Source organism: Lissotriton vulgaris, chromosome 8 (assembly GCF_964263255.1).
Source record: "Lissotriton vulgaris chromosome 8, aLisVul1.2, whole genome shotgun sequence".
Classification (NCBI taxonomy): Eukaryota; Metazoa; Chordata; class Amphibia; order Caudata; family Salamandridae; genus Lissotriton; species Lissotriton vulgaris.
The window spans coordinates 56,177,858-56,205,807 of record NC_141696.1 but is presented as its reverse complement, the minus strand read 5'-3'; the positions used below and the strand labels follow the sequence as shown (position 1 = coordinate 56,205,807).

General features: G+C 45.4%; 1 protein-coding gene across 1 annotated transcript in view; it reads left to right on the top strand.

Moving 5' to 3' along the window:
• DNHD1 (dynein heavy chain domain 1) overlaps nt 1-27,950 on the top strand; it is a 682,720-nt gene that overhangs the window by 335,874 nt on the left and 318,896 nt on the right. Inside the window, exon 22 of the mRNA XM_086933691.1 lies at nt 14,891-18,164. Coding sequence (XP_086789817.1) covers nt 14,891-18,164 — 3,274 coding nt within the window. The remainder of the gene's footprint in view (nt 1-14,890; nt 18,165-27,950) is intronic.

Below are 27,950 nucleotides of genomic sequence, written 5' to 3'. Positions count from 1 at the left end.
CATTGGCACCTGCTGTGGCACGCAACTGGACAAAGGACATGGGTGTAGCCACCCCTCTGTCCTGTCCCTCCCCTGGGAGGGTGCCCTGATTCTGTCCACCCCTTACCATGGGTATAACACGGGTTACCTGGCTACAGCACATTGGATTTTACCTGGACAAGATTCTGCTAAGAAGAAACTCAAGTACTTCGACTGTCTGCACAACGCTGGACGACTGAAGAATCTCCCTTGGAGTAAAGGAGTTACTCCCTTGCACTAGCAGGCACCTACAAAAAGAACCACTGATGGCAGAATGCAGAACAATATCATACGTTCATCCCAGTACAGAGGAGATCTGGGCCTAAATCCATCGTATTTTTTGCTCCCCATGCCATTCCAGTTTCGACCCAGCCAAATGCCACTGGAGTCAAGCTATCCTGGATGATGAGGGCTGAAAGCCCCAAACCGGTCCTAGAATGCTTGTTTCCAGTCCAGGGAGGATCTTGCCTGGCAGTTCAGGCTGGACTGTTCCCATTGGGCGCAGGGTCAAGACTGATTTGCATATGGCTGGCTCCAAACTGGAATGGCATGGTGAGCAAAAAAACGATGGATTTAGGCCCAGATCTCTGTACTGGGGTGAATGTATGACATTGTTCTGCATTCTGCCATCAGTGGTTCATCTAGCAGGCACCTAAGCGCATCTGACTTGTTTGCTGCTCCCGAGGACTCCGAAGATTTCAGCAACATAGGAGGTGGGTTTTCCGAGGTCCCTGAGGTCGATCTTCCCTCTCAGCAATTATGAGGCCAGTATCCCTTGCAGGAACTGCGAGGCCGAACCCCTGTGCACTGCGCACATTTGCAGTTGCATATGCTTGTTGGTGATTCCTGTGCTTTTGCATTGGACTCTGTGTAGTCATGACCCCGAGCAGTATTTACACCAAAGAACTCCGGCCTCCTTGCACCAAGTGCTCTGTGGGCTGGTACTTTGCAAACTTGCTTGAGGTCTCCTTGCAATTCCTGGTCCGTTGGCCTGTGGGTCCTGGCAAGGGTCACCTTGTTTGTTCTTGGGCTTCCCTGATTGCTCCAGACATGCCCTGACTCTCCATTGCTTGGGGAGACCCCTGGATCTTGCTGGTCCACACCGTAACCTGTTTCTCCTTCCTGCGTGGGTTGCTGTTGCCAAGGCTTGTTCGTGCTCCCTCCGGACATCGACCCCTCACCACTCGACATCCTTCGTGGGACAGCTCACCTCTGGATCCTCATCGTCCTTGACGTCTCCTGGTTCTTATGGCTGCAGAGTCAAGCATCCCTTCTTCGCGCCTGAAGCACCCAACATCGGTGGGAATTCGACTACCGAACCCCTGGTCACCTGAAGTGACCCAGACTCTGTCCTCTCTGCTTTCAGGTTCCTCTAACCTAGAATCCAGGCTTGGATTCCACTGGACACTCTTCCCCGTCCCGGCAGCAGTACTTCTGTGCAGCCCTCCATTGAAAATGACAGAGGTTTCTGACACCACTTGACCCGTATGCACCCAGCTCCTCTGAGATAGGTAACTCAGGTACTTTGGTATCCACTGTTGGGTTGGCCTTAGAACCTCTTAAGTTCCAAAGGATTTACTTGAAGTCCTCCTGGCAGTGTCCTTAAATTGTAAAACTGTAACCTCGGCTTTTGCATAGATTTGTACGGATCACGCGCTCGTGTTCACACACTCAACCCGTCCTCCGTGAGATCCCAATCTTCTCACCCGGGTGGTAGCTTGAGGTCCCAGCGATTCTACATGTTCTAGGCATTGTGTCTATTTGAGTAATGATTATTATACCATTTTTTAGTATATGGTTCGGTCTCCCCCTGGAACCCTCTGTGTATTGTGCTACTTACATTTGTTCTATAGATCTAATATTGGATGCGTTGTGTTTTATTCTCGTGTAGAGAATAGTGGAGAGTGTTATATTAGTAAATACATATTTTTATATGAACACCTTGTGGTTCTCCTTTCATTTAGTCATTCAGGAGGTGATATTCTGGTAAACCAAGCTGCTTTACATTCCTTTAAGACTAAGGATAGCTTTCAAAAAGGTTATATTTGACCTCATACATGATAAGGATCATGTGAACTGGGACAGGGTGCCCACTTTAACCCCTTGCATGCTGATGACGGCCCCCATCCGTCATGCACTACGGCGCTTGTGTGCTGATGACGGCTGGGGGCCGTCATGAACCCGCCCACTCGCGATTCTGCCGCACAGGCGCAGAATTGCGGCAGCATGCAAGGGGTTAATTGATGGACAGCATATACCAGGCCACCTTCTCACAGTAATCATCTAAATTCACATGGTTTGTCAACAGTTAAAAAACGAAGTTAATAAATATCTATATTTAGGGGTTACAAGAAATAATTCACTGAGTTGATGTTCACACTTTGTAAACACCACTTAACAATACAAGGTGTATTCATAGCCTTAAGTAGCCAATGGAAGATTGTGTGGAAGGTTTTGTTGCCCTTAGAGACAACATGCATGTGCGGGTCAATGAATCTTTTGATGCTTTGATCATTACATGTATTAGCCTGCTATTTAATGTGTGCTTGTCTACCCTGTACTGCGTGATTCAACTACAACTAGTTCTCACCACCCTCTATTCTCTGGGTGACAAATGCCTGTTTTTTAGGTGGTCTGCCTTGGGCCAAGGCTGATACTGAACCCTCAAATGCATGTTTGGCCACTGGACTGGCTAATAACTAGAGTACACCTAGCAAGCATACCAAGGACTAATGGAAACATAGGAGAACTGAGCTGAGCTGGGTATAGACACCCTAGAAAGGGGGGAGGTACACAGAAAGGGCAGTCGTTAGTGGAGGAACCACCGAAGGTCAAATCAGGCCAAGGGACAGAAATGGCACAGCCTTGACAACCAACTTCAAAAGGGATAGCAGCTCATCAATAGTGGGCCCTTCAGGGCCCCCCAAACCAGCTTTAAGTAAGGTACTCCAGTCCACTGTTGACTTCCCCTCCTACCACAGATGTATATTGAGGGGGAACATTTTCAGGGGATTATGCACATCTTGGTAATGAATGACTGTCCGATGGCCTGTAAGTGACAGGGGGGGCACAGTTATTGCTCTGAGGAAGTCACTCAGCAGCTGTGGCACTCAAAAAAAGACATTTAAAAAACAACTACAGTCCCCCTAAGCTATGGATCTTTGAAATGTATTTATTGTGTGAACTACTTGATACATACCAATTCAATCAGTGGGATAACCTATTTGAGTTGTCAAACAGATAATGATTAGTGTTTCTTAAGGAAACCATAAAAAGCAAAACATCATACTTACTTTTGCTGTAGCTAGATAAGTGTCTGATAAGCATGCCCAATATGCTATGGGCACCTTTTTGCATCTAATCAATGCCATGTATGTTCAAACCTAATATCTCAGACTGAAAAAAGGTGCTTCAGAATTTGTTTCCTATATATTCCCATTCTTCAGTTTGAGGCTGCATGGAGGGGCAGCTTCAAAAGAATCCACAAATGGCTGATTTATAAATTCTTCCTTCAATCAATTGCTCTTCTTTTATGTATTATCCCCATATCCACAATCTTAGAAAAAAATATCTTATTTCAGCAGGTAGCGGGGCAATTAAAGTAACAGTTGCACTTTGTTTCAACCATAGGTGGATAGGTTTGCAACTAACTTTAAGGTATCAGCCAATTAAAAACACATCTTTTTATTATCATTTTCATACATACCTTTACAAGCCGTTCACTTTGTCCATCTTATGCCAGCAAGAATCCAGTTTCATGTGATGGTTTGTACATGATTAACCTTAACATATCTCTGTGAATGTTCATTTTAAATTGCAAAAGCTGTACAGCTGTAACTGGTTCAAAGTGTTAAATAAATGATATTCTGTTTAAATAAAGTCTAGTGTTAAACCTTCTGTTTGTGTTCATGTTTTCAGGCACAAAAATGATGATGTACTGTTTATTTAAATATATTTATTTAGATAAATTGCTGCTACTGCTATTACTATATTATGTAACAACACCCATATAAGGAAAGTATTCAAAGGACCAGTAAAGCCCCAAAATAACAGTTTTTCCTCATTAAAAATGATTATAATAAATCTGTTTTATAACCCAAAGAGCATTCAATCGAGTTGGAGTTCCAATAAATGTTACCCATCAGAAGCTGACAAATTGTGCCAAAGGCTTTGAATGTGTTCATGAAGGATCAGTTGCCAAGACTTAGAAAATGTGATCTTCTCCTGAGACTGGGCTGTATTCTGGGTAAGAGAGACATTGCGCAAAAATGGAGCTCTCAAAAAGCAACCTTCTTTCCTGACTGGGGGAGAGGAATAAACGACTTTCTAGTTGTGGAAGAAGAGATGTACTAACCTTGACTCCGGTCATAGGCCTGCACTCTCCCCGCAGCTCCTGCTCTCCATCGCTGCCTGCGGAGCCCCCGGCCCTGGGTGTTCGAGGCTGCTTACTCCAAGGTTCTTGTGTGCTTGTGCTAATTCTGCTATCTGTTGCTTTTGGTATTCCTTTCTGTTCCACTATTTCTAGCATCTGCTTCGTTTTGTTTAGTCCGTGTTTTGTTTAGTCTGTGTCACCTTCACTGTTTCCCCTCTATGCCTGCCCCCGTGCTTCTCCCGTTCCCGCCACTGCTACCCAGGCTCCGCCTCTCTCTATGCGCCCGTACTCCTGCCTCCCAGCTGAGCCTCCCTCACCTCCCCTATATAATGTAGACCGCTGCGCGGTCGGCCGCTGACTCGCCAACCCATCCGAGCCACCAAAAGGACCTCCTTCAAGGAATGCAGCCACAACAAAGCACACAACAGCAAAGAGCTCTTCAACATCGTGAAGCAGCTCTCCAACCCCAACTCCAACCCCAATGACATCCCGCTGTCGCAAGACCTCTGCGACTCCCTAGCCACCTTCTTTCACCGCAAGTTCACAGACATCCACGACAGCTTCAGCACCCAGACCCTCCCTACAGCCTCCAACACTGCAGAACCATCGCCCCCAGCCTCACCAACCACTTGCTCTCCTGGACCCAAGTCAACAATGACGATACCCTCAACACCAAGAACACCATCCACGCCGGCTCACAAACCAACCTCTGCCCTCACCACATCTTCAACAAAGCAAACCGCATCATTGCTCCCCAACTTCGGAAGATCATCAACAGCTCCTTCTAGACCGCCACCTTCCCCGGAAAGCTGGAAGCATGCCGAGATCAACGCCCTACTCAAGAAACGCACAGCGGACCCTTCTTCCATTCCCGGTGAAAGTCATCGAAAAGATCGTCAACAAGCAACTGACTCACTTCCTCGAGGAGAACAACATCCTGGACCAGTCCCAATCCGGTTTCCCCAGCAACCACAACACCAAAACCGCCCTCATAGCTGTCACAGACTGCATTAGGACCCTACTGGACAATGGCGAAACCACGGCACTCATCCTCCTGGACCTCTCGGCCACCTTTGACACTGTCTGCCACCACACCCTACCCGTACGCCTGCACGAGGCAGGATTAAGTGACAGAACCCTGGACTGTACTACCCCCTTCCTTACTGACAGAACCCAGAGGGTCGCCTCCCGCCCTTCCATTCCGAAGCCACCAAGATAATCTTCGGCGTGCCCCAAGGATCATCCCTCAGCCCTACCCCCCTCTTCAACGTCTACATGGCACCACTCGCCAACATCGTCCGTTTGCACAACCTCAACAGCGTCTCCTATGCCGATGACACTCAACTGATCCTCACACTCACCAAAAACCCAGCTACCGCCAAAACCAACCTCCATGAAGGAATGAAGGCAGTCGCCAGATGGATACAGACCAGCTGCCTGAAACCTAACTCGAACAAGACAGAAGTCCTCCTCCTCTGATATACCCCCTCAGACTCTTGGTGGCCAGCCGCTCTAGGAGCCGCACCCACACACACCGACCACGCACACAACCTGTGGGTCATCCAGGACTTATCGCTCTCAATGACCCAGCAAGTCAACGCCGTCTCCTCTTCCTGCTTCAACACCCTGCGCATGCTCCGCAAGAACTCCAGATGGATCCCCACCGAAACCAGAAGATGGTCACACAGGCCCTGGTCAGCAGCAGGCTGGACTACGGCAAGGCCTTCTACGCAGGAACCACGGTCAAACTCCAGAAGAGACTCCAACGCATACAAAACGCCTCTGCACGCCTCATCCCCGACATACCCCCCCACACCCACATCACTGCCCACCTGAAGGACCTGCACTGGCTCCCAGTCAAGAAGAGGATCACCTTCAAGCTCCTCACCCACACTCACAAAGCACTCCACAACACCGGACCAGCATACCTCAACACGCGTCTCACCTTCTACACCCCGAATCACCAGCTGCACTCCGCCGACATCGCCCTCGCCACCGTGCCCCGCATCCACAGGACCTCCACCGGCAGCAGATCCTTCTCCTACCTCGAGGCCAAGACGTGGAACACCCTCCCCACACAGCTGCAACAGACCCAGGACGTGCTGACCTTCAGGAGACTTTTCAAGGCTGTTCGAGCAGTAGCTGCACCCTCACCCCCACTCATCGCCCTGAGACCCTGGTGATTAGTGCGCTCTACAAATCAGTGATTGATTGATTGAGAAACATTGTGACATATGGGGGACCTGAGTAGAACACTTCCCAACTTGGGACACATAAATCCCATATTATGGGATATGACAAATGGTAGTCGGAGGGGACTTCTGAGTACTGTGTGCCCCTGCCCTCCCACATCCCCAGTACTGTGACACAAACCCCTCCCCCCCCAACGTAGGGAATCATATTTGGTCACACTGATTTGTATCAGTCGATACTAATGTTGAGACTGTTGCTGGAAGCAGTCAAAGAGAATTATGTTTACATTATTTTATACTTGTCTGTAAATCTAATGAGACTCTAATATTCTATGTTTGCCACTTGCTGAAGTTTACAACAATAAAGATTTTCATTAAAAAAAAAAAAGAAAAGGTGATCAAATCATACAAACCAAGTTTGGTGTCATGTAAATTTATGGCCTGGGAGCTTCTTTGCAGAACATCTGCAGTTATGGGAGTCCAGTATCCATTACCCACTTCATCACTTTACACTCACTGTGTCATCCTGACATCACTCAAGAATCTGCTTTACTGTAGTTGAAAGTGTTTTCTGAACGAGGCCATGCAGCTCCACCAAATCAAAAGTTTTTATTTTCTTTCAGGAGTTTTATATAGCGTAAACTTGACCTGAATGTATCAGGTATCAGAGCGCTTTACATGAGCACCAGTTGTGTTACAGATGGACACATTCGTTTTTGTTGGGCACGGGGAGATGAAATGATTTATCCAGAATCACAGGATGTTCAGCGTCATTGCCAAGACTCAAACCCGGTTCCTCACATTTGAAATCGTTCACCCTAGCCGTTAGGCCAAGTGCCTCAGGTACGCTAGATGATGGCCATAAGAAATAGGTGCTTCATGCATTTAAACAAGAGTCATGGAAAGTATACTCAATCTATGGGTTGGTAGCTGGCATAAAGGCAGCAGGGACGCAAATAATTATTTTAGAATGTCCTCTGGGAGTTCCCCTCACAGGGGACTTTAAGGAAAATCTTAAGATGCCACTTACCTATAGCCAGAGGTAAGACTCACCTGCAAGAAAGCCTTTAGATTGCTGGGCATTCTGTGTAATAATTGCATATGCCATTCATTTAAGTTCAGTGCAAAGACCCAGATAATATAGGATGTGAGATGACAAAAGAACTTCATTACAAGAACTTGAGAGCCCTTTGTTAATGTGACAGAAATACGTGACACAAATGTCTTGATTTATAGTCAGATTAATAATATTTGAGTTTCTATTTTGCAGCCTGTGCTCCTATAACAGTAAATGCTTCTGATAACAATATATATAAGTTATTTAAATTGGATTTATATAGAATCATCGTCATGCAACAAAATCTTTTAGGGCCAATTCACAAATGTCAGATTAAGAAAGTCAGGATGATTTTTGTCTGGACTGTTCCTTTTATGGGGACACATTTCTGACTATTCGAGGAATCACAGTGGATCCCAAGGCCCTCCAACAATACACAACATTCACTGCTGTTTTGAAGTTTTATGTTAGGTGGAAAGTTCTGTATATGTATGTTTGACACGCGCATTTGCTCATGTACCTTTATTTTTTTCTCTTCCTGTCAAACTCTGGAGGCCTCTCATAACTATGATATTATTTTAAAGGAGAAAAGCTATGTGGATTTTCAGCATGTCAAACTACGAGGCATTTCTGAGCACCCACCAACTTTCAGTTTTGAGGGTGTTCACGTTTGGATGTTGCTCCCCAAGAACTTACAGAATCAAGTCCCATAGCCTTAAAATGATAAATTTGCAATTCTACTACACGGGCTGAATTGCAGCATTTGTAGGTATAACGTATATATTTAAAATTCTATGACAAGACTGTTTGCAGTGTGAATATTTTGCACCCCTAGTTCTACTTAACTTGTACGAAAGGTTTTGTGATTCAGGCCAATATCGCATATCGAACGCTATCTGTATTACATGTGCGTGATTCAAGCCAATATCGCAGGCTGAAAGCTGTCTGTATTACATGTGCGTGATTCAGGCAAATATCGCAGATTGAATGCTAACTGTATTACATGTGCGTGATTCAAACCAGTACCGCAGATTGAACGCTGTCTGTATTACATGTGCGTGATTCAAGCCAATATCGCAGGCTGAAAGCTGTCTGTATTACATGTGCGTGATTCAAGCCAATATCGCAGGCTGAAAGCTGTCTGTATTACATGTACGTGATTCAGGCAAATATCGCAGATTGAATGCTAACTGTATTACATGTGCGTGATTCAGACCAGTACCGCAGATTGAACGCTGTCTGTATTACATGTGCGTGATTCAAGCCAATATCGCAGGCTGAAAGCTGTCTGTAATACATGTGCGTGATTCAGGCCAATACCGCAGATTGAATGCTAACTGTATTACATGTGCGTGATTCAGGCCAATACCGCAGATTGAATGCTAACTGTATTACATGTGCCTGATTCAGGCAAATATCGCAGATTGAATGCTAACTGTATTACATGTGCGTGATTCAGACCAGTACCGCAGATTGAACGCTGTCTGTATTACATGTGCGTGATTCAAGCCAATATCGCAGGCTGAAAGCTGTCTTTATTACATGTGCGTGATTCAAGCCAATATCGCAGGCTGAAAGCTGTCTGTATTACATGTGCGTGATTCAGGCAAATATCGCAGATTGAATGCTAACTGTATTACATGTGCGTGATTCAGACCAGTACCGCAGATTGAACGCTGTCTGTATTACATGTGCGTGATTCAAGCCAATATCGCAGGCTGAAAGCTGTCTGTAATACATGTGCGTGATTCAGGCCAATACCGCAGATTGAACTCTGTCTGTATTACAAGCCGGTCAGACCAGGAACCTCAGAAGCTTAAACTCTCTTCTACTCATTCCGCTGAAAACTCGAAAATAAAAAACTGCAGCTCGATCCTTCACCGAGAGCGTGCCCAAAATCTGGAACTCTATCCTCCCCCCCCCCCCCCACCCCCCACATCAGAATGACTCCCTATTTTGCAAAATTCAAAATCCAGCTCAAAGTCCTGTTCCTCGACCGCTCCCTAGGGAACCGCCAGAACGTGGAAGCAGACACCTCTCACAGCTTCGACTCTTATGTCCTCAAGCCTCATACCTGAACTCGCCGCCAATAGACCTACACTATTACTGTATTTTGTGATTCTCTGCATTGTAACTGTTGTAAAGCGCTCCGATACCCTCGGGTCAGGCCAGCACTACATAAAACTTCTTAAATAAAAAAAATAAATAAAATGTGCGCAATTAAGGCCAGTATCGCTGATTGAATGCTGTCTCTATTACATGTGCGTGATTCTGGCCTATACCGCAGACTGAACGCTGTCTGTATTACATGTGCATGATTCAGGCCAGTATCGCAGATTGAATGCTATCTGTATTACATGTGCATGATTCTGGCCAGTATCGCAGATTTAATGCTGTCTGTATTACATGTGCGTCATTCTTGTCAAAATCACAGATTGAACGCTATCTGTATTACATGTGCATGATTCTGGCAATTATCACTGATTGAATGCTGTCTGTATTACATGTGCGTGATTCAGGCACATACCGCCATTTGAATGCTGTCTGTATTACATCTGTATTACATGTGCCTCATACTGTCATTGAACGCTGTCCGTGTTACATGTGCGTGATTTGGCCAATACCGCACATTAAATGTGCACAATTCTGGCCAATATTGCAGATTGAATGCTGCTGTATTACATGTGTGCGATTCAGGCCAATACCGCAGATTGATAGCTGCCTGTATTACATGTGCGTGATTCAGGCACATACCGCAGATTGAATGCTGTCTGTATTACATGTGCATGATTCAGGCACATACCGCAGATTGAATGCTGTCTGTGTTACATGTGCATGATTCTGGCCATTATTACTGATTGAATGCTGTCTGTATTACATGCGCGTGATTCCGGCCAGTACCGCAGATTGAATGCTAGCATCATTATTTGTGCGTGATTCAGGCCAGTATCGCAGATTGAATGCTATCTGTATTACATGTGCGTGATTCAGGCCAGTACTGCAGATTGAACGCTGTCTGTATTACATGTGTGTGATTCAGGCCATTATCACAGATTGAAAGTTGTCTGTATTAGATGTGTAGGCTGTCCGATTTTAGGTTTAAATCTATAATAGCTGATAAACCCCACCGGAAAGGCATTGGCCCTCACCAGTGTAAACATATAAACACTGAAAAAAAAACTGCACAACCCCAAACAAAATTCTATTCAAAGAAAGGAAAAGGAGAGTGAACGAGTCTTTTTATTTCTTCCTGAAGGGGCCAATACAATGTAACTTTGTTATATAAGGTAGCAGTAAGGAATACTGGGCTAACAGTATTCTGCTTGAGTTTTGTTGTTTAGGGATATCACTAAAATGAATGTCTGACTAAATATCGACATCAAAAATATCGAAATACAAAAATATCGGAACAAAAATATCGAAGTCAAAAATATAGGAATCCTATCCCTAACAAGGTAAGTACAAAAATATCGAAAAAATAATATCGTAGTACAAAAATATCGAAATTAAAAATATCGTTTTTTAAAATGTATTAATAATAATGTAAAAATAATTATAAAATACATATAATGTTACAAATATTAAATAAAAATATTAAAACATAATTAAAAAATTTAAACTAATACATATACATTTAAAATAAATTAAAAACTTAATAATTAAATGTAATTTTATATTTTTTTATTTCATTTAATTGATTTAATTTAAATTTATTTTATTTTTACCCTGTACGACTGTACCCCAAAAACACAAAACTGACCCTGAACCCTAAAAATACCCCTTTACCCAAAAACCCCAAACTGACCCTGAACCCTAAAAATATCCCTGTACCCCAAAAACCCAAAACTGACCCTAAACCCTAAAAATACCCCTTTACCCAAAAACTGAAAACTGACCCTGAACCCTAAAAATACCCCTTTACCCAAAAACTGAAAACTGACCCTGAACCCTAAAAATACCCCTTTACCCATGAACTGAAAACTGACCCTGAACCCTAAAAATACCCCTTTACCCAAAAACCCAAAACTGACCCTGAACCCTAAAAATATCCCTGTACCCCAAAAACCCAAAACTGACCCTAAACCCTAAAAATACCCCTTTACCCAAAAACTGAAAACTGACCCTGAACCCTAAAAATACCCCTTTACCCAAAAACTGAAAACTGACCCTGAACCCTAAAAATACCCCTTTACCCATGAACTGAAAACTCACCCTGAACCCTAAAAATACCCCTTTACCCAAAAACTGAAAACTGACCCTGAACCCTAAAAATACCCCTTTACCCATGAACTGAAAACTGACCCTGAACCCTAAAAATACCCCTGTACCCATGAACTGAAAACTGACCCTGAACCCTAAAAATACCCCTTTACCCATGAACTGAAAACTGACCCTGAACCCTAAAAATACCCCTGTACCCATGAACTGAAAACTGACCCTGAACCCTAAAAATACCCCTTTACCCAATAACTGAAAACTGACCCTGAACCCTAAAAATACCCCTGTACCCATGAACTGAAAACTGACCCTGAACCCTAAAAATACCCCTGTACCCAAAATTAATTAATATTATTTAATTACCAATTAATTATTAATTAACAATAACAATAAAGTAAATATATTAGCACATTTGCTGTAATTAATTTAATTTAATAATTAATATTATCTTGCACAATTAATTAATTAAGAATAACAATAAATTATATATAAAAAAATTACTATAATTAATGTAATTAAATAATTAATAATAATTAATTACCAACTAATTAATAATTATAAATATGTAAAAAATTATAATAATTAATTAACTAATTAATAGAAATTAATTACCAATTAATTATTAATTAAAATATGTACAAACATATATCAATTAATTAATTATTATTAAATTACTTCCCACCCTATTCCCCTATAAACCCATAACCCGCTACAGAACATATTTATCAATTAATAAATTAATTAAAAATAATTAAAAATTAATTCTCAATTAATTAATTAATAATTCCTACTAATTAATAATTAATTTAACATAATTAAATTACTTCCCACCCTATTCCCCTATAAACCCACAACCCGCTACAGTAGTAAAAGACAATATTTAATAAAATAACATTAAAAATAAATAATAAAACATAATAAATACAATATAATATACACTAAATTTATTTAAAAATTGATATTAGTAACATCAAAGTTATTAATTTCGATAATATTAACATCGATATTTACAACTTCGATATTACTGATATTATACCAATATCGATATTTAGACTGTCGATATTACTTACCTTCGATATTTTTGTATTTCGATATTTAAACTTCGATATTTTTGCATATCGATATTTAAAAATCGATATTTTGTCTGTGTACCCACTAAAATATTGTTTCTTCTTCTTTTTTTCAGTTTTGTGGTCTTTGGTCTAAAGATACAGGGGTTAGAAGCATGTTTTAGGGGTTGAGAATCAGGAAATATCAAAATCATATTTGATTTTTTGGCTACGTTTGAGTCTTTCACTGATAGGAAAAATGTAGGATTCATTACAATAGTTCCAATATATGTACCATCACATTTACCCACAGAGGATGGGTAATAACCCTTGATACATCAGCCCCCTTTTTAAGTGTGTCAGTATTGATAGTAGGTGAATTGCCAAACACCCCTGTCTTTAAACATTCAATGCAAGGTATAGTGACAGGTATATGTGAAAAGAGTACTTTCACAAAGCATCTGGGATACTTGGAATGCTGCTGCAAAAAGTTCTTACCAAATTCAACACAGATTGGAGTGATATTATTTGTATTTGCAGTGATTCAGCTACCTATATATAAAAAAGTTGTGTGATGACCTGTCAAAATCAGGACCTGGGCTGAAGTGCTTTCCTGTAAGAGATTCTTGCTACCTGCTTGATGGTATGCTGAAAGGATCTTTACAATCTTCAGAGTTAATGAAGTATGCTATTGACTTTTTAGTCCATTCAGGTGCACTGTTTTGTTATGCGCAGAAACTAAAACGCAAATATTTCTCATTTTGTGCTTTGTGTGGCATCAACAAAAGAATCATCCTAACTGTATCACTTAGCTGGTGGGTCTCAGTCCTAGAGGCATGAATGCTATATTATCCATGTAGCAACCGTTTACAGAACATTTGCTGAGTGATGATTCCAAAGGCAAGAAATGTGAGGATCTTTGGTCACATATTGATAAAGATTTGAAAAAAGTACACTCTACTGCATTCTTAGATTTTCACAGGAAAGCATGGCTACTGCAGTGGACATAATAAAAAAAATAGAGTCTGAAAACACCCTTGTCTACCAAGTGTTTAGCATAATTGGTGTAGATGTGAAAAATCTCCTTAAGAATAGGCTGGGCGACACTTTTAGTGACTTTGGCACTGCAACAGGTTCCATGTTAGAGCTTGCCACTTGGTGAGCAAAGAAATGTTGAGGAGCAATTCAGGAACTTTTATTTTTCATTGTATGAGAAATAGCCCTTCACCAACCATGGCATTTGAAGTCAAAGAAGCCTCGCTGTGGTATTTTGCACAAGTTATAGATCCCTTCCCTAAAGGGAAATTTTCTCCCGAGTTTCGAAAGTGTTGCTTCCTTTTTGACCACTTTAATAACTCTAAGGGCATATGCACCCAGATCAAGGCATATGTTGCAGAACCTGTCCCAGAGAATCACAATCTTCAGGTGCACGGGTATTGGCATGGAAAGATATGTCAGTGGCCAGAGTTAGCAAATTGTGTACTGGCTATTTTGGCGTTGCCTGTCTCAGGTGCCAATGTTGCGAGGGCCTTTTCACAGATTAAAGTTTACATGGGAAGGAAAGAGCAAGCGTGCATGACCAAAGACTCACTAAAGAACTATTGAATGTTGTACTACGATAAGTTTGATTTGTTAAAATGTATTGGGCCTCATATACATTGTATGTACACTATCTATATACCATGCACTGTCAGTGCAGAAAGCGAGCAATAATAAAAGCAAAAAGTTCCATAAACACCAGAAAAACACTGTTTCTGTTGTTCTTAATGGCTCGAAAATGTGTAACCACTGATAACAACTGTTTTTTAAGGTATTGAAATCAATTTAAAACACTGAAAAAACCCAAACAGAATTTACCAAAAATAGAAACTGAAAACAGGAAAGCCTATACATGTGCTGTACGTTATGACTCTAGTAGTACCATATACAGTTGAACAGTCTAGAAGTATTTTATGAGTCTCTTATAGATCTAATGTTGTTTCAGGTTCCCAGCTTTGAGATGGTGGACAGAAGATATCGCGACTTCATTCAGACCACGTGCCAAGATTCCTTAGTTCTCTCCATTCTGGCTCACGGACAAAGCAGAAGGGACTGGGCCTTTCGGGGAGAGCCTCTGAAGGCGACGCTCTCCGTTGGAATCGCAGTCATGGAGGGGATCATCCGGGAGCTGCAGGATCTGTTGGAGGCCACCAGAGCCAGCTGCCCACGCCTTTATTTCCTCAGTGATGATGAAGTCATAGCTTTGCTGACAGCCTCGGTTGAGGCGAGTCATAGGGTGACATGGGCTAAGAGGTGCTTCCGGAATGTGCAGGATGTGGAATTTGAGAGTCGAGAGACTGACAACAGCAGCTCAGCATTTGCTCTATACGCTCCCAGAGCAATAGCCAAAACCATCAGAGGGGCCCATGGAGAAAGGGTGCCTCTGTATTCTCCCGTAAAAGGAGACCTAAAAGCCACGGTGTGGCTTAGTCATTTTGAGCATGCCATGAAAGAAAGCTTGTCACTTTTGCTGAGAGGATGCCTCGCTGAAAGGATGTCTATGAAAGAGAAACTAGAAGCTGTGTATGGGAGCAGACCAGGGTCCACCACCAGCAGCGCGAAGGATCCTGAGCTGCACACGGCAGGAGAGCTTTGGCGCAAACTAGCATCCACCTTCCCTTTCCAGTGTATCCTCCTAGCTGAAGAGGTGTCCTGGTGGAGTGAGGTAGAAGAAACCCTTTTTACTACACCAGCCAAAATGTCCACCCTGAAGCACAAGCAGAGACTAAAGATTGAAGCCTTGGTGAAATATACACAGAGGTACCGTAGATCCCTTGCCCCACCGGACAGCCTGCTCCTTGCTTTACTCTCTGCTCTCATCTTACACTCCGTGCATCATCGGGACACCATCAGCAGCCTTCAGCAGCACAGGGTGGAAACAAAAGCTTCTTTTGAATGGGCTAAGCTTTTTAAGTACCGTATGAACGTCCACCTTCCAGATGGCACAGGACAAGAACCAAGATCCTCTGCTTTTGATGATGAATTGACTCAGAAACAAGAGACAGACTGTTACTTGGAAGTTCTCGATGGAAGACTGCACTATGACTACGAGTATACAGGTCCTAACAGTATGCACGTGGGCTCCACCTCCACAGAGAAGAGCCTGCTGGGTCTAATTCTTGCCATACAGGAGTATTACTGTGCATCTTTAATAAGCCACGAGGGAGTGACAAAAATGGAGACAATCCTTACTTTAGCCAATGCCCTTGGACGCCAGATTGTTGTCCTCACCTGCTCAGAACAGACTGGGTTGCAGTGTATCACACAAAATCTCTCTGGAGCAGTGCAGGCTGGAGCATGGCTTCTCCTGGAGATGGCCGACCGACTAAGCCAAGGGATACTTGGAATGATAAGCCAACCTCTGGCAGATGTGCGCAAGGCATGTGTTGCTATGATGCAAGCAAAAGATCCCAGTCATTATTCAAATAAAGAGACTGTAGGTTATGAGTGGCAAGAAGAACAGGAGGCCAATGCTGTTAGGACACAGGATGCACACAAAAAAATCGCTGAGAGGGCCAACGACAACGCCAGCCCCAGTAAACTGTCCGTTATTGGGAGTATTCATTTTATTGGTAATCTAATAAGTGTGCGACAGAGCTATGGGTGCTTCATGAGTCTTTCTCAATGCAATCCAGCTAACAATATCCCTACAGACCTGTCTATGGTAATGAGGCCTGTGTCCGTGGTTTATCCTAACCTTAAAAGGATGGCAGAAGGGAGCATGCTTGCTGCTGGTTTTCAAGAAGCGACACACTTGGCTGCAAAAATGAATTCCTTTTTTGAATTGGCGCATAAATTAGGCTCTGTCCATCCTCCCAGCTGTCACCAAATGGTTCGAAGCATCATAAACGCTTCAGTTGCATGCCTAGATAAGCATTCGGCATCTTGTCGTTCAGCCAGTTGTCTGTCACATCAGTCTTGGCCAGACGCATGGAAAAGTGTTGCCAGTGTTCATGAAGATGTTGAGACCCTGGCAGATGAAGCAGAGGGGGAGCAATTGTGCACACCAAGCACAGAGGTTCATCTTTCAGTCCTAGATCGGAGAAGGTCTAATGCACTTTTCTCAGTGAACCTTGGTCTGGAGGAGGAGCGGGCTTTGATCAGAGCTCTGCTCGCTTCTCCTCTCTTTTCTGCCCCAGACTCTCCTGAACTAAGCAACCTCAAGGAACTTCTAAGAAATGTTTTCCCAATGTCAGTAAGCCTCCTTTCGGAAGAGGTCTCCTTGCCCAGATTAGGTAGTGCTGTGAATTCTGAGCTTCAGGAGTCCAAGCTTCACGCAAATCCAGATCTCACTGGCAAAATGCTTCAACTCCATCAGACTCTTCTTCAGACACGAGGGGTCATCGTTATAGGTTCACCAGGAAGTGGCAAAACCACTTCTTGGAAAATCTTAGCCCGAGCACTTAACAGATTGGCATCCAATGACTGTCAAAGCATCAAATATGTTGAAGAAGAAGAGCAAGAGACAGAGCCTGGCATCCCGAATAGTGAATGCTATGGACCCGTCACCTCGGAATGCTTCTATCCTAGCAGCCTTACAACAGAAGAATTTTTAGGTCAATGGGAAAATGGGAAATGGAATGATGGACTGTTGGCTAGGCTTCTTCGCACATCTGGCACTGTTCCTCGCACTCATCTGGACTCAGAAAGAAAGGCTCACAAAGAGCAAACCTGTCTCAGGAGCAGCATGTATGATCCCCAAAAGTGGGTGGTACTTGATGGCTTGCCAAAATCAGAATGGTTGGATCAGGTTAGCTGCTTGCTTGGTCCTCAACCTTTCTTGAGCCTTCCAAACTCTGAACAGATAGGAACACCTACATCTATGAAGTTTATATTTGAGGTTACAGATCTGGCTGACATCTCTCCATCCTTGTCCACTCAGTGTAGCCTTGTGTTCTACCGTGGTGACCAGACGTGGCGGTCCGTCCTTGCAGCTTGCTTGTCTTCCCTCTGCATTAGGTACAGTGTCACCCAAAACACGGCTGACATGATCAGAAGCCTGAGTGAGGATCTCTTCCCTGCGACGCTCTCCTTTCTGGGACGGACATGCAGCCCAGTCCTAGAACCACATGCCCACTTGGCGACCACGGGCTTGGGGTCTGTTGCCAGCGGGCTTCAGGAAATCACATCATTTCAAAAGATATTTCAAGTGCTGTTGGATCTGCACCTCTGTCGAGATAAGGCACAGATCCCTACATGGAAGGAGCACATGGCAGGAGGTAAGGTTCAAACTAAGTAGTGGGATGAGATAGTATTATGTATAAAATACTATATTATTGCCCTGTTAAGTTAACATGTTCTTCTCTTTAGCAACATGTGATTTTGAATCCACCTCGATATTCACGTCTGCAGTCTCTAAAAGATTTAAATGGGTTATAAATTGTATTTTATATGTGTTGGCAGAATATTTTGCTTACCTTTCTCTTGCTAGGGCATGCATTAGGATGTCCTGCAGTCACTTGTGACCTATCACTCCAGCAACCACTCAAAAAATATATTTATATGGTCTTCGATTTCCATTTGCCAAATAGACAGTATCACGAAAAGCATGTAGCAGTCAAGAGAATTATTTCATGCTCCTCACCCATTCATTCATGGCGACTTTTTAAAATACTGTTGTCTCTGCCCTTTGGGGAACAAGGGTTACAATTTCTAGAGGAAAACCTACCTCATTAATATGCCTTCCAAACTCTCGGTTTTGTGACATAATGTGGTGGTTATACGAGAACAGGGATAGGACGAGGCTCTGGACAGAAATGTGAGCACATTTCTCCATGCTCACTTTAAAAGTTGTAATTTTACCACTTATTACAATTGGCGCTTGGACTCTTTTCTAGCATCGCTTATTTTTATTTAAATTTTTGGAATTTCTTATCAGCGCAAAAAAGTTTTCATACATTTCAAATATCAGCTTCTCGTGCTTTTCTACAACAAATTGTAATTTTGAAAAATTCTATACAATACATTACGTGTGACCCACAGAGGATGATTAGGGCTATATATACCAGTCCATAATTCACAATTGCTTTGACTATACGTGGTCATTCAAAGCTATAAAAAGTCCTTTATTCTTAGAAATCATGCAGAAATGGTGTGTTTCAACCTCTAGTAGAGGTAGAGAACCAACGATGGAGGTCTTCATCAGGACTACAGTCCTCAATATATGCCAGCCTAATATGAAACACTTTAAAAACATTGCACTCATTAGTGGCAGTACAAAATAGAAACATTTTACTTTATATGACAGTTGGCCTTTAGAAGCTTGAATTGTATACACTGTATCTTTTCTTTAGTGCCACCTTTTAGTAGGAATTCTGTGGTCCAGAAATTTGAATGAATTGAATTGCTCCACAACGTACATTTTAATCTACATGCTTAGTAGTGAGCACCCATAACAGATAAAAAGCTCTTAGCATATTTTATTTTTGTTTTCACGAGTAACTGATGGAGAGATGTTCTCTCAAAATGCAATACATGTGATTGTGTTAATTTATTCATACTCATGATAACACTGTTTGTAGCACTTAAGCTTCTCCAAATCATATACCTTTGTGTTGTACCTTGAATTCTGCTTTTCTTTCCTTATCTGGAGAAAGTCTCAATGGATTCTATTGTCAGTGTTTTACTCAAGCTATCATCTGGCATCAATCGGGGTATCCAGTTCAATCTGGATCTTTAGATTGCAAGGACACTCCTTCAATAATTTTGCTATGGGAACCCACACCAGGGACCAACTTCTGTGCATCACAATGCAGGCTTTTGCAATTAGTATTTATTCACAATGTGATCTTCTGGGAACGCCAGGATGTGTTGAAGCTTTTTGTTCCTCTCCATTTGACTAATCATGTCATACATACCTCTCTACTTGGCATTGCCCCTATCCTTTTTTTGGGTAAGTACTGGTCATCTTATAGACTAATTCTTGTTTCATCATAGACACATGGCATTTTTTCGACTGTTTGATTCACGGGTTGCCTTGGTTGGATTCATTCCAGTTAACTGGTTATTTCCCACCTCCCTGTTCGCATTTATTCATATTCTATGTCTTGAGATTTTCATAAACGTCTAAACCTTTACCCCCATTTTTGTTCTCTAGTGGATTTTCTAATTCTGGTATTCATTCATTGAGTGTCAATAATGTCTTGCTCTTTCTGAGGGTGTAAGAGATCTATGTGTTGCAACAATTTATTTTATTATATATTACGCCATGAACCCATGTTTTTTTTTCATGTGTCCTAGGGGTGACAAATAAATCAAATAGACCTAATAGACATCACCGGGCTAATGCCTTTCCTACCCGACTTTATGTAGTTCAAACATCTTATTTAATCCGTTGGCCATTGTATGTAACCAAAGAAACATTCTTGCTTTCCTTTTTTTTTATTACTTTATTTTTTTATTTTATTTATACTTTTGACATAGAACAGGAGCAAGAACATATTGCGACATACATCATGACATATTATATAGCATGGACCTTCATGACACATATACACCGCTCGATTGCTACTAGTGTGTCCTCAAATGCCTCCTCATTCCCCCCTTCCACTCCCGCCATCAAATCCTGGGTCATTAATGACCAGTCCTTCAGGACATCTGCCAAAGACTTGTCCGTGCAGACCATCTACATCTGTATTTCCTCTACAATGGGCCATTCCATCATGTCTCTCTCCCAGGAATTGATATGTGGTCCCATTGCCCTCAAGCCCTCTGATTGCTATTCGCCTCTTTGCCAGCACCATCACCACTAATGCAAACCTGTACTGTATTCTCTTCTTCTTGGGCAGCGGTATAGTGCCCAGCAAGCAGTGGTTGGGCAACTCATCGATAAGCAGTTCAGTGGTCCTATGTGGGTTCGCAACCACAGATGCCCATTAGCCCTGTAACTGCCTACATGTCCACGTCATCTGTAAGAAATGAGCATGTTCTTGCCCTTTTCTGGAGCTGTCCAAGTATCTGGTTGGGTAGATTCCGAAATATTTTAATGGGGTATAATAAGTTTGGTGCAGAAAGTTAAAATGGGTTAGTTGGAATCTGGCATTACTAGAGATTGTTTTGACATGCGCACTAGCCCCCCTAGCTCTCTGTTCTGGTAGTGGTATGGTGTTAGCTCTGTCCCAATGTTTGTGGATTGGCAGTTCCAGCTTCCGCCTCTCAGCCTTTAGTGCCTGTATGGTCTATTCACACCCTGGACGGCCATACCCAACTCCAGGAGTATTGATAAGGTCCCAGAAGTTGGGAGGTTGAAGGAAATCCCGGCCAGATCTCGCTCATCCCCTTGGTTAGCCTTATGTACTGTAAGAATAGCCCCATTTCCACCCTAAACTGGTCTTGCGCCTCTACAAATGTCAGAAGCTGTTCTCCCGGAAACAAGTCCCCCAATGTTGTGCACCCCCTGCATGCCAATGTACCATGGTCTTATCCCTGGCTATCTTCCGGGAGGGCTGTAGCCATTTTAGCTCCTGCCCCCTGAGCCCTCAACATCTTCCCATATCTTCACTGTATTCCGTGTCACTTCTGGGAGTTTGGGGGTGCTTCTTTCCCCATCATCAGTACAGTTTGTAGTGCATGGTTGCCATAGCATCCATCAAATAGCCGTTCTCCCAGTCAGCTATCTGGGTGCTCCAACTAATTGCATGCTGTAGATGTGCGCATTGGAATATCATTCTTAGTCAGGAAGGCCAAGGGCCCCCCTCCTCCCTGTCCAGCTTTTAAGTGCTTTAGTTCTACTCTACTATGTCTACCGGACCAGACCATTACCACCTATGCCCACCAGGGCCCCTATTATATCAATATCTGCCGTGAAGTGAAGTACATGTATAAGTCTGCGAATATTATAAGTGGTGCTCTTTTTGACCAGGGACGGCCCGTGACGGTACAAGAAATTTGCCTAGCCATCAAAGAGGCCCAGATGGCTTGCCGGGGGAGTTCTACTCTACATTTGCATCCATCCTTTCCCCCAAACTAGAAACCATAAATGTGGAATTGTTGCAATTGGGATTGTTACCGGCATCATCTAGAGAGGAACTGGTGGTCCCACTCCCTAGATCTAAATCATCTATTGCATACCCGTCAGGATGCCTCCCTCTTTCTATGTTAAATGTAGATTTTAAGATTCTTAGTAAAATACTAGAATGATATTACTTCTCCATATGATGGATCTCGTACACAAAGACCAGAAGGGATTCATTCCAGCCAGGTCCACCTCGAGGCATCTTTGCAGATTATATCATATCCTATATCATCTGGATAGCTCTCATTGCCCAGATGCCTTGATCATGTCAGTTGATTTGGAGAAGGCCTTCGTTTTGCTGAGATGGGATTTCCTGCATGTAGCCATGAGGCGGATGGGACTGGGTGAGGGCTGGGCTCCCTGGGTGCACTTATTATACACCAACCCTAAGGCAAAGGTTAAGCCGGGTGAGGTGGTCTCGGCCTCATATAGTGTCTGCCGAGGCACCGGACAAGGGTACCCATTATCTTCCATTCCATTTGCTCTGGCTGTTGACCCCTTGGCAGTGCTCTTCCGACAATGGGCGAATCATAGGGTGGTCTTAGAGGACAGGGAACATATTATATCTTTATACGCAGCTGACCTGCTGCTGTACCTGGGAAACCACAGCGTGAGCCTTGCCAATGCTATTATGCTACTGGATGAGTTTTCAGTGTTCTCAGGCCTTCGGGTTAAAAGTTCAAAGACCCACCTTTTCCCCATGATAGCAGGCATTGCAGGACCACCCGATGTGCTGTTTGGACTGGCATTGCCACCTCGATGCTATTGCTACTTGGGTATCCAGGTGTTCCACACCTTGGAAGATCTGAAAGATGCTATGTGGGACTGGTGATTGATCACTTAAGACCTGCACACAATTTTGGTGCTCCTTGAAGCTACTAGTGATGGCCTGCAATTCCTTATCCAAAAGGATTATGCTTTCCAGACTTTTATATCACTTTGTAAATCTCCCTCTTATGCTAACACGCTCTTGTTTGTTTTTTTATAATCAATTTTATTAAAATTTTTAACAATAGACAAATTCATTGGTTGCAGTTCAATATTCATCAGGAAAGCATGACAGTACATACAGTTGACAGAGAAAAGGGCGATCCATCGGGGTATATCACAGCAGTACATACAGTAGGCAGGGGTGCATATATAATAAACGAAAAGACATGCAGATCATCAGGCGTGGAAGCATATTGAACCATTTACCCCACACTTTACTGAATAAGTCAGGGCACCCCTTGCTTCAAATAGGGCCTCCTCCTTGGTCCACACCAATCTACTCGTCTCCTCCAACCTTTAACAGTAGGCGCCTTAGCCTGGGACCAGTGTTCCGCTATATCTCTCTTGGCCACTGCCAAAGCTGTCCCCAACAGGCGTTTGTCCGCCCTAGAGCCTTCCAAGCCATCAAAACCCCCAACAGCAAACGTAGCGGAGCATGTGGAACTTCCCATCCCTAGGGCCTGCGTGAGCTCACGCCTCACCCCCCCCCCCAAAACAGTGCCAAAAGTGGACAGCACCATGCCATGTGATAAAAATCGGCTGCCGTAGAGGCACACCGTGCACATGCTGGAAAGGGTTTCAACCGGGCCTGGAATAGACGAGTCGGGGTGAGATAAGCCGCGTGCAGGTAATAAAGTTGGACTTGGCGCAGCATGGAGGATGTGGTCAGGGCCTTGGGCACCATAAGAGCATATCTCCAGTCTGCCTCCTTTAGGGGGCCCAGCCAGCCCTCCCAGCGAGCCCTGAAACGATCTAGGGAAGCGGGACCATTGTTCACCAGGGTCCGGTAAATACAGAACACTCCCCCACCTCCCCAGATTTCCCATCATTACCTGAGCCTCCAGCGGGTTGGAAGGGAGACATGTGGTGAGACGTGTGTATGGAGGGCGTGTCTGAGTTGTAGGTACTTATAATGTTGGGAGTGTGGAAGGGCATGGCGTTGTTGCAGATCCGCAAAGGAGCGAATGTGATCACCCACCCAGACATCCCGAGCACTGATATTCTGCTGAGATCCCACCGGCGAAACCCCTGCAGAGACGAGACCTCCTGCATCCAGGACCCGTGCCAAAGTGGCGTCTGCCGATTGAGTCTGCGATCCCACCGCACGTGGCGAAGAGCCGCACGCCAGGCCAGAAACACCATCCTGGTGACCGAGGGCAGGGCCTGTGGCACTGGTCTACCATATAAAAATGCCTGGATCCGCGAGAAGTCGGACATGCTGAGTTCCACGCGGTATGCCGGGTCAGACCAGCCGCCCGCATTCCCATCGTGGGTGACAATGACCTTCGTGGCCAGGTAGTAGAGGTGGAGATTGGTGACTCCCATACCTCCATCAAAGGGGGGAATACGACAATGCGCCAGAGAAAAACGTGGTCTCGCCCCTCCCCAGAGAAACCGGGTGAGGACACCGTCAAGCTCGTGGAATCAACTATCCGGAAGGTGGATAGTAGTGTTTTGCAGTATGTAAAGGAAACGGGGGAGGACCATCATTTTGAAGAGTGCACTCCTGCCCAGGGGGTTAAGGGGAAGGGTCTGCCACCTCTTGAGATCCTCCTTCATCCGGACGACCAGAGGCGTAACATTCAATGCCCATTCGAGTTCTGGCAGAAGAGTTATCCAAACGCCAAGGTATTTGACTGAGTGTCTCCTAAGGGGGATATCCGACTGCCAGACATAGCAGTCTCTGGAGGGATGCAGGGGGACCAAAGTTGACTTCACCGGGTTGAGGCGGAGTCCGGAGATCCGCTCAAAAGCGACAAGAGCCGCCAGGCACCTAGGGCCAGAGTTATCCAGGTCCACCAAATAAAGCACAACATAATCGACATATAGGGCTATCTTATCCACCTGGCTCGAATCCCAGGCCCATCCACGAATAAGCGGGTCTTGTCGGATGAGGGCCGCCCGGGGTTCCATCGCCAGCGCAAATAAGAGGGGCGAGCGTGGACACCCCTGCGCGTACCCCGTCGGATCGGTAATACCTCAGAAAGCTCCCCATTAATGAGTACTCGGACTCTGGGATTAGTGTATAAAACTCGATCAGATGGCGGAACTAGGGCCCGAAACCCATCCTGTCCAGCATATCTTGCAGGTAATCCCAATTCACCGTATTGAACGCCGTCTCGAAGTCTAAGAAGAGAAGTGCCAAGTACGGGGTTAAGCGCTCCCGGTGGGCCAGAGCCAGGTGGAGCTGACGAATGCAGTGGCGAGTACCCCTGGCAGGCATCAACCCGCATTTGTCAGGGTGAACAAGGTCCTGCAGGAGGGATCGAAGTCTCTGAGCCAAGGCGGTGGCGAAGATCTTGATCTCCGTATTGATCAGTGAGATCAGACGGTAGTCCGCACTTTTCGGAGAGGGCGGCTGCATCTTCGGAATAACCACTATCGTGGGGACATCTGATTTGGCCGGTAATGACCCTTTCTCCGCCACATGGCGGAAAAGAACCACCAAATGGGGGGCTAAAATCTCCCAAAAGGCCGCATAGTACTCCTGAGGGTACCCATCAAGACCAGGCGTCTTCCCGGGGTGTAAGAGCGAAACAACGTCGTGGATTTCCTCCAGGGTGAAGGGGCAGTCCAAGGCTTCTGCAGTCTCTTGAGAGAGACACGGCAGTCGGGTACTAGTCCGATCCAATAAGGCAGCCAGCAAAGCGCCCGGGGAACGAGCGGTGTAGAGGGACGCGTAGTAAGGTTTGTGTGATGGCCGAGGACGTCACTTGGAGGGCCCCAGTGTCCGAGCGGACCTCCGGAATAATACTGTTAACTTTGGAATAGGACACAAGGTTGTGGAGGAGCTTGCCATTCTTGTCACCCCACCCATACGGGCCACCGACGAACGCCAAAGCATCTTAGCAGATTCCAACGAGATCCAGCGGATCTCTTTGCGTACCACGGCAAGTTGCCAGGGGGCATCCCTCACGTCATTAGTGAGTTGAGCTGCACCATGCTGGGCCGCCCGGGATTCCAGCTGAACAAGTTGGGCTGTCTGCTCCGATTGTTTCGCATGGACCAGTCACCTGGCCACCCCCTGTATAACGGCCTTGCTCGCCTCCCACAGCGTCCCCGGCGAGGGAACCGAGCCCGTATTGGTGGAAAAAAAGTTACACAACTCCTGACCAAGTGACTCCCCCATCGCAGAGTCCTGCAAGAACCAGGCATTTAGCCGCCAAGTCGTTTTAGGGCCTGTCGAGGGAATCCGAGACGGAGGGAGATGGGAGAGTGGTCCAAGATCCCCCTGGACAATATCACGGCTCCAGAAATTAGCTGGCAGTCTGTGGCCGGCATCAGAAGAAGGTCGATTCGGAAGTGTGTACGGTGGGCTGCTGACGAGTGGGTGTATTGTTCCCCACGGGGGTTCCAAACCCACCACTCGATCCAAAGACCAAGGGCTGAGGACCAGCTAGAGAGGATCTACGCGGAGGCAACACGGACTTCGGATGGGGTCCCCGTCGTATCACGCAGGGGTTGTAGAACAGCGTTAAAGTCCCCTCCCACCGCCATAAGACCCTGCAGTAGGGGGGAATGTAAAGACAGAGGAGGTTCAAGAGGCGCCCCTCAATGGTTCCCGTGACGGCCATGTAGCGACCTTGTGCATCAGTCTTAGCTGTAGTTGGGGTAAAGGGGAGCCCCTTCCTAATTAAAATAGCCACCCCCGGGAGCCCCGTGTAAAACCAGAGTGCCAGACCCTGTCAAACCCATAGCGAGCTAGGAAGTTGCATTGTATACCCAGGAGGTGCGTCTCTTGGAGAAAGAGAATGTCCGGCGCGTGGCAGTGAGCAGCGCGGAGGACAGCCGTGCGCTTAATTCGGTCCAGGAAACCATTGACATTCCAGGAAAAGATGTGGATAGGTCTAGTGAGAGTGTAGGTCATCTAAAGGAATGGACTCTGGAGGGGCGGATAACTACCTGGGACCCTACCCACCCGGAGGGAGACGCCCACCCGGACCCAAGCTCAGAAACGGAGCAGTGGAAGGTGGCGAGCTGCACATCAACTGTGGAAACCAAGGAAGGAGGTAACTCAACTATCGACAGAAGCCCTCGATGGCGGCACGTATGCAGCCAAAAATAACAAACTGAGGGAAGATGTGCTCTGTGTGTCAACAGTGACCCAGAGCTCCCCCCCCCCGGCGTTTTCCCAGCCGTCTGGATCCAGTGTGGCACCGCTGCGCCTTGGGCTTCTCCTGGCCAGGCTGGGCCATCGCTTTCGGGGCAGGCCGGGGGGGCCGCACCAGGCAGGAGGGGCCGCTCCTCCGTAAGCCAGGTCCAAGCCGCCTTTGGAGTGTCAAAAAAGAAGGTTTTTTCCTGAAAAAACACCTTAAGGCGGGCCGGGAATAGGAGCCCGTATCGGAGGCCCATAGCCCTGATTTTCTGCTTGACCTCGTCGTAGGACCGACATTGTGTCTGCACCTCCCTAGAGTAGTCCGGGAAGACCTTGATTTTAGAATTTTGGAAGTGCACTGGACCTTACACCCTGGCGGCCTCTAGAATCGTATCCCTGTCCCGGAAGTTGAGGAGTCGAAGGATAATGGGGCGAGCAGGAGCTCCAGGAGGGGGTTTAGGAGCAAGGGAGCGGTGAGCTCACTCCATCGCATACCCGGGGGAGAGCTTCTCTTTGGGAACCCAGGACCGGATCCATGCCTCGGCAAAGGTGTCAGTGCGTCCCTTCTCCACCCCCTGCGGAAAACCTAGGAGGCCCAGGTTGTTTCTCCGGGCCCTATTTTCTGCGTCCTCGGCCCTGCGATGTACCTCCGCGGTCTGTGCCTGCAGACTGGCCACCTGGGATTTAAGAGCGCCCATCTCATCCTCCACCGTGGAAAGACGGGACTCCGCCTCTGTAATACAGGCGTGGCATTACGGAGGTCTTGCCGGATCAGTGCCACATCAACTCTCACTTCACCAATCCTGGTTTCCACCGAGGCCTGGCGATGCACTGATCGCTTGCAGGATAGTGGAGAGGTCCCCTCCGGTAGCCCAGGCGCCACCGCAGACCCAGCCGCTGGGTTGC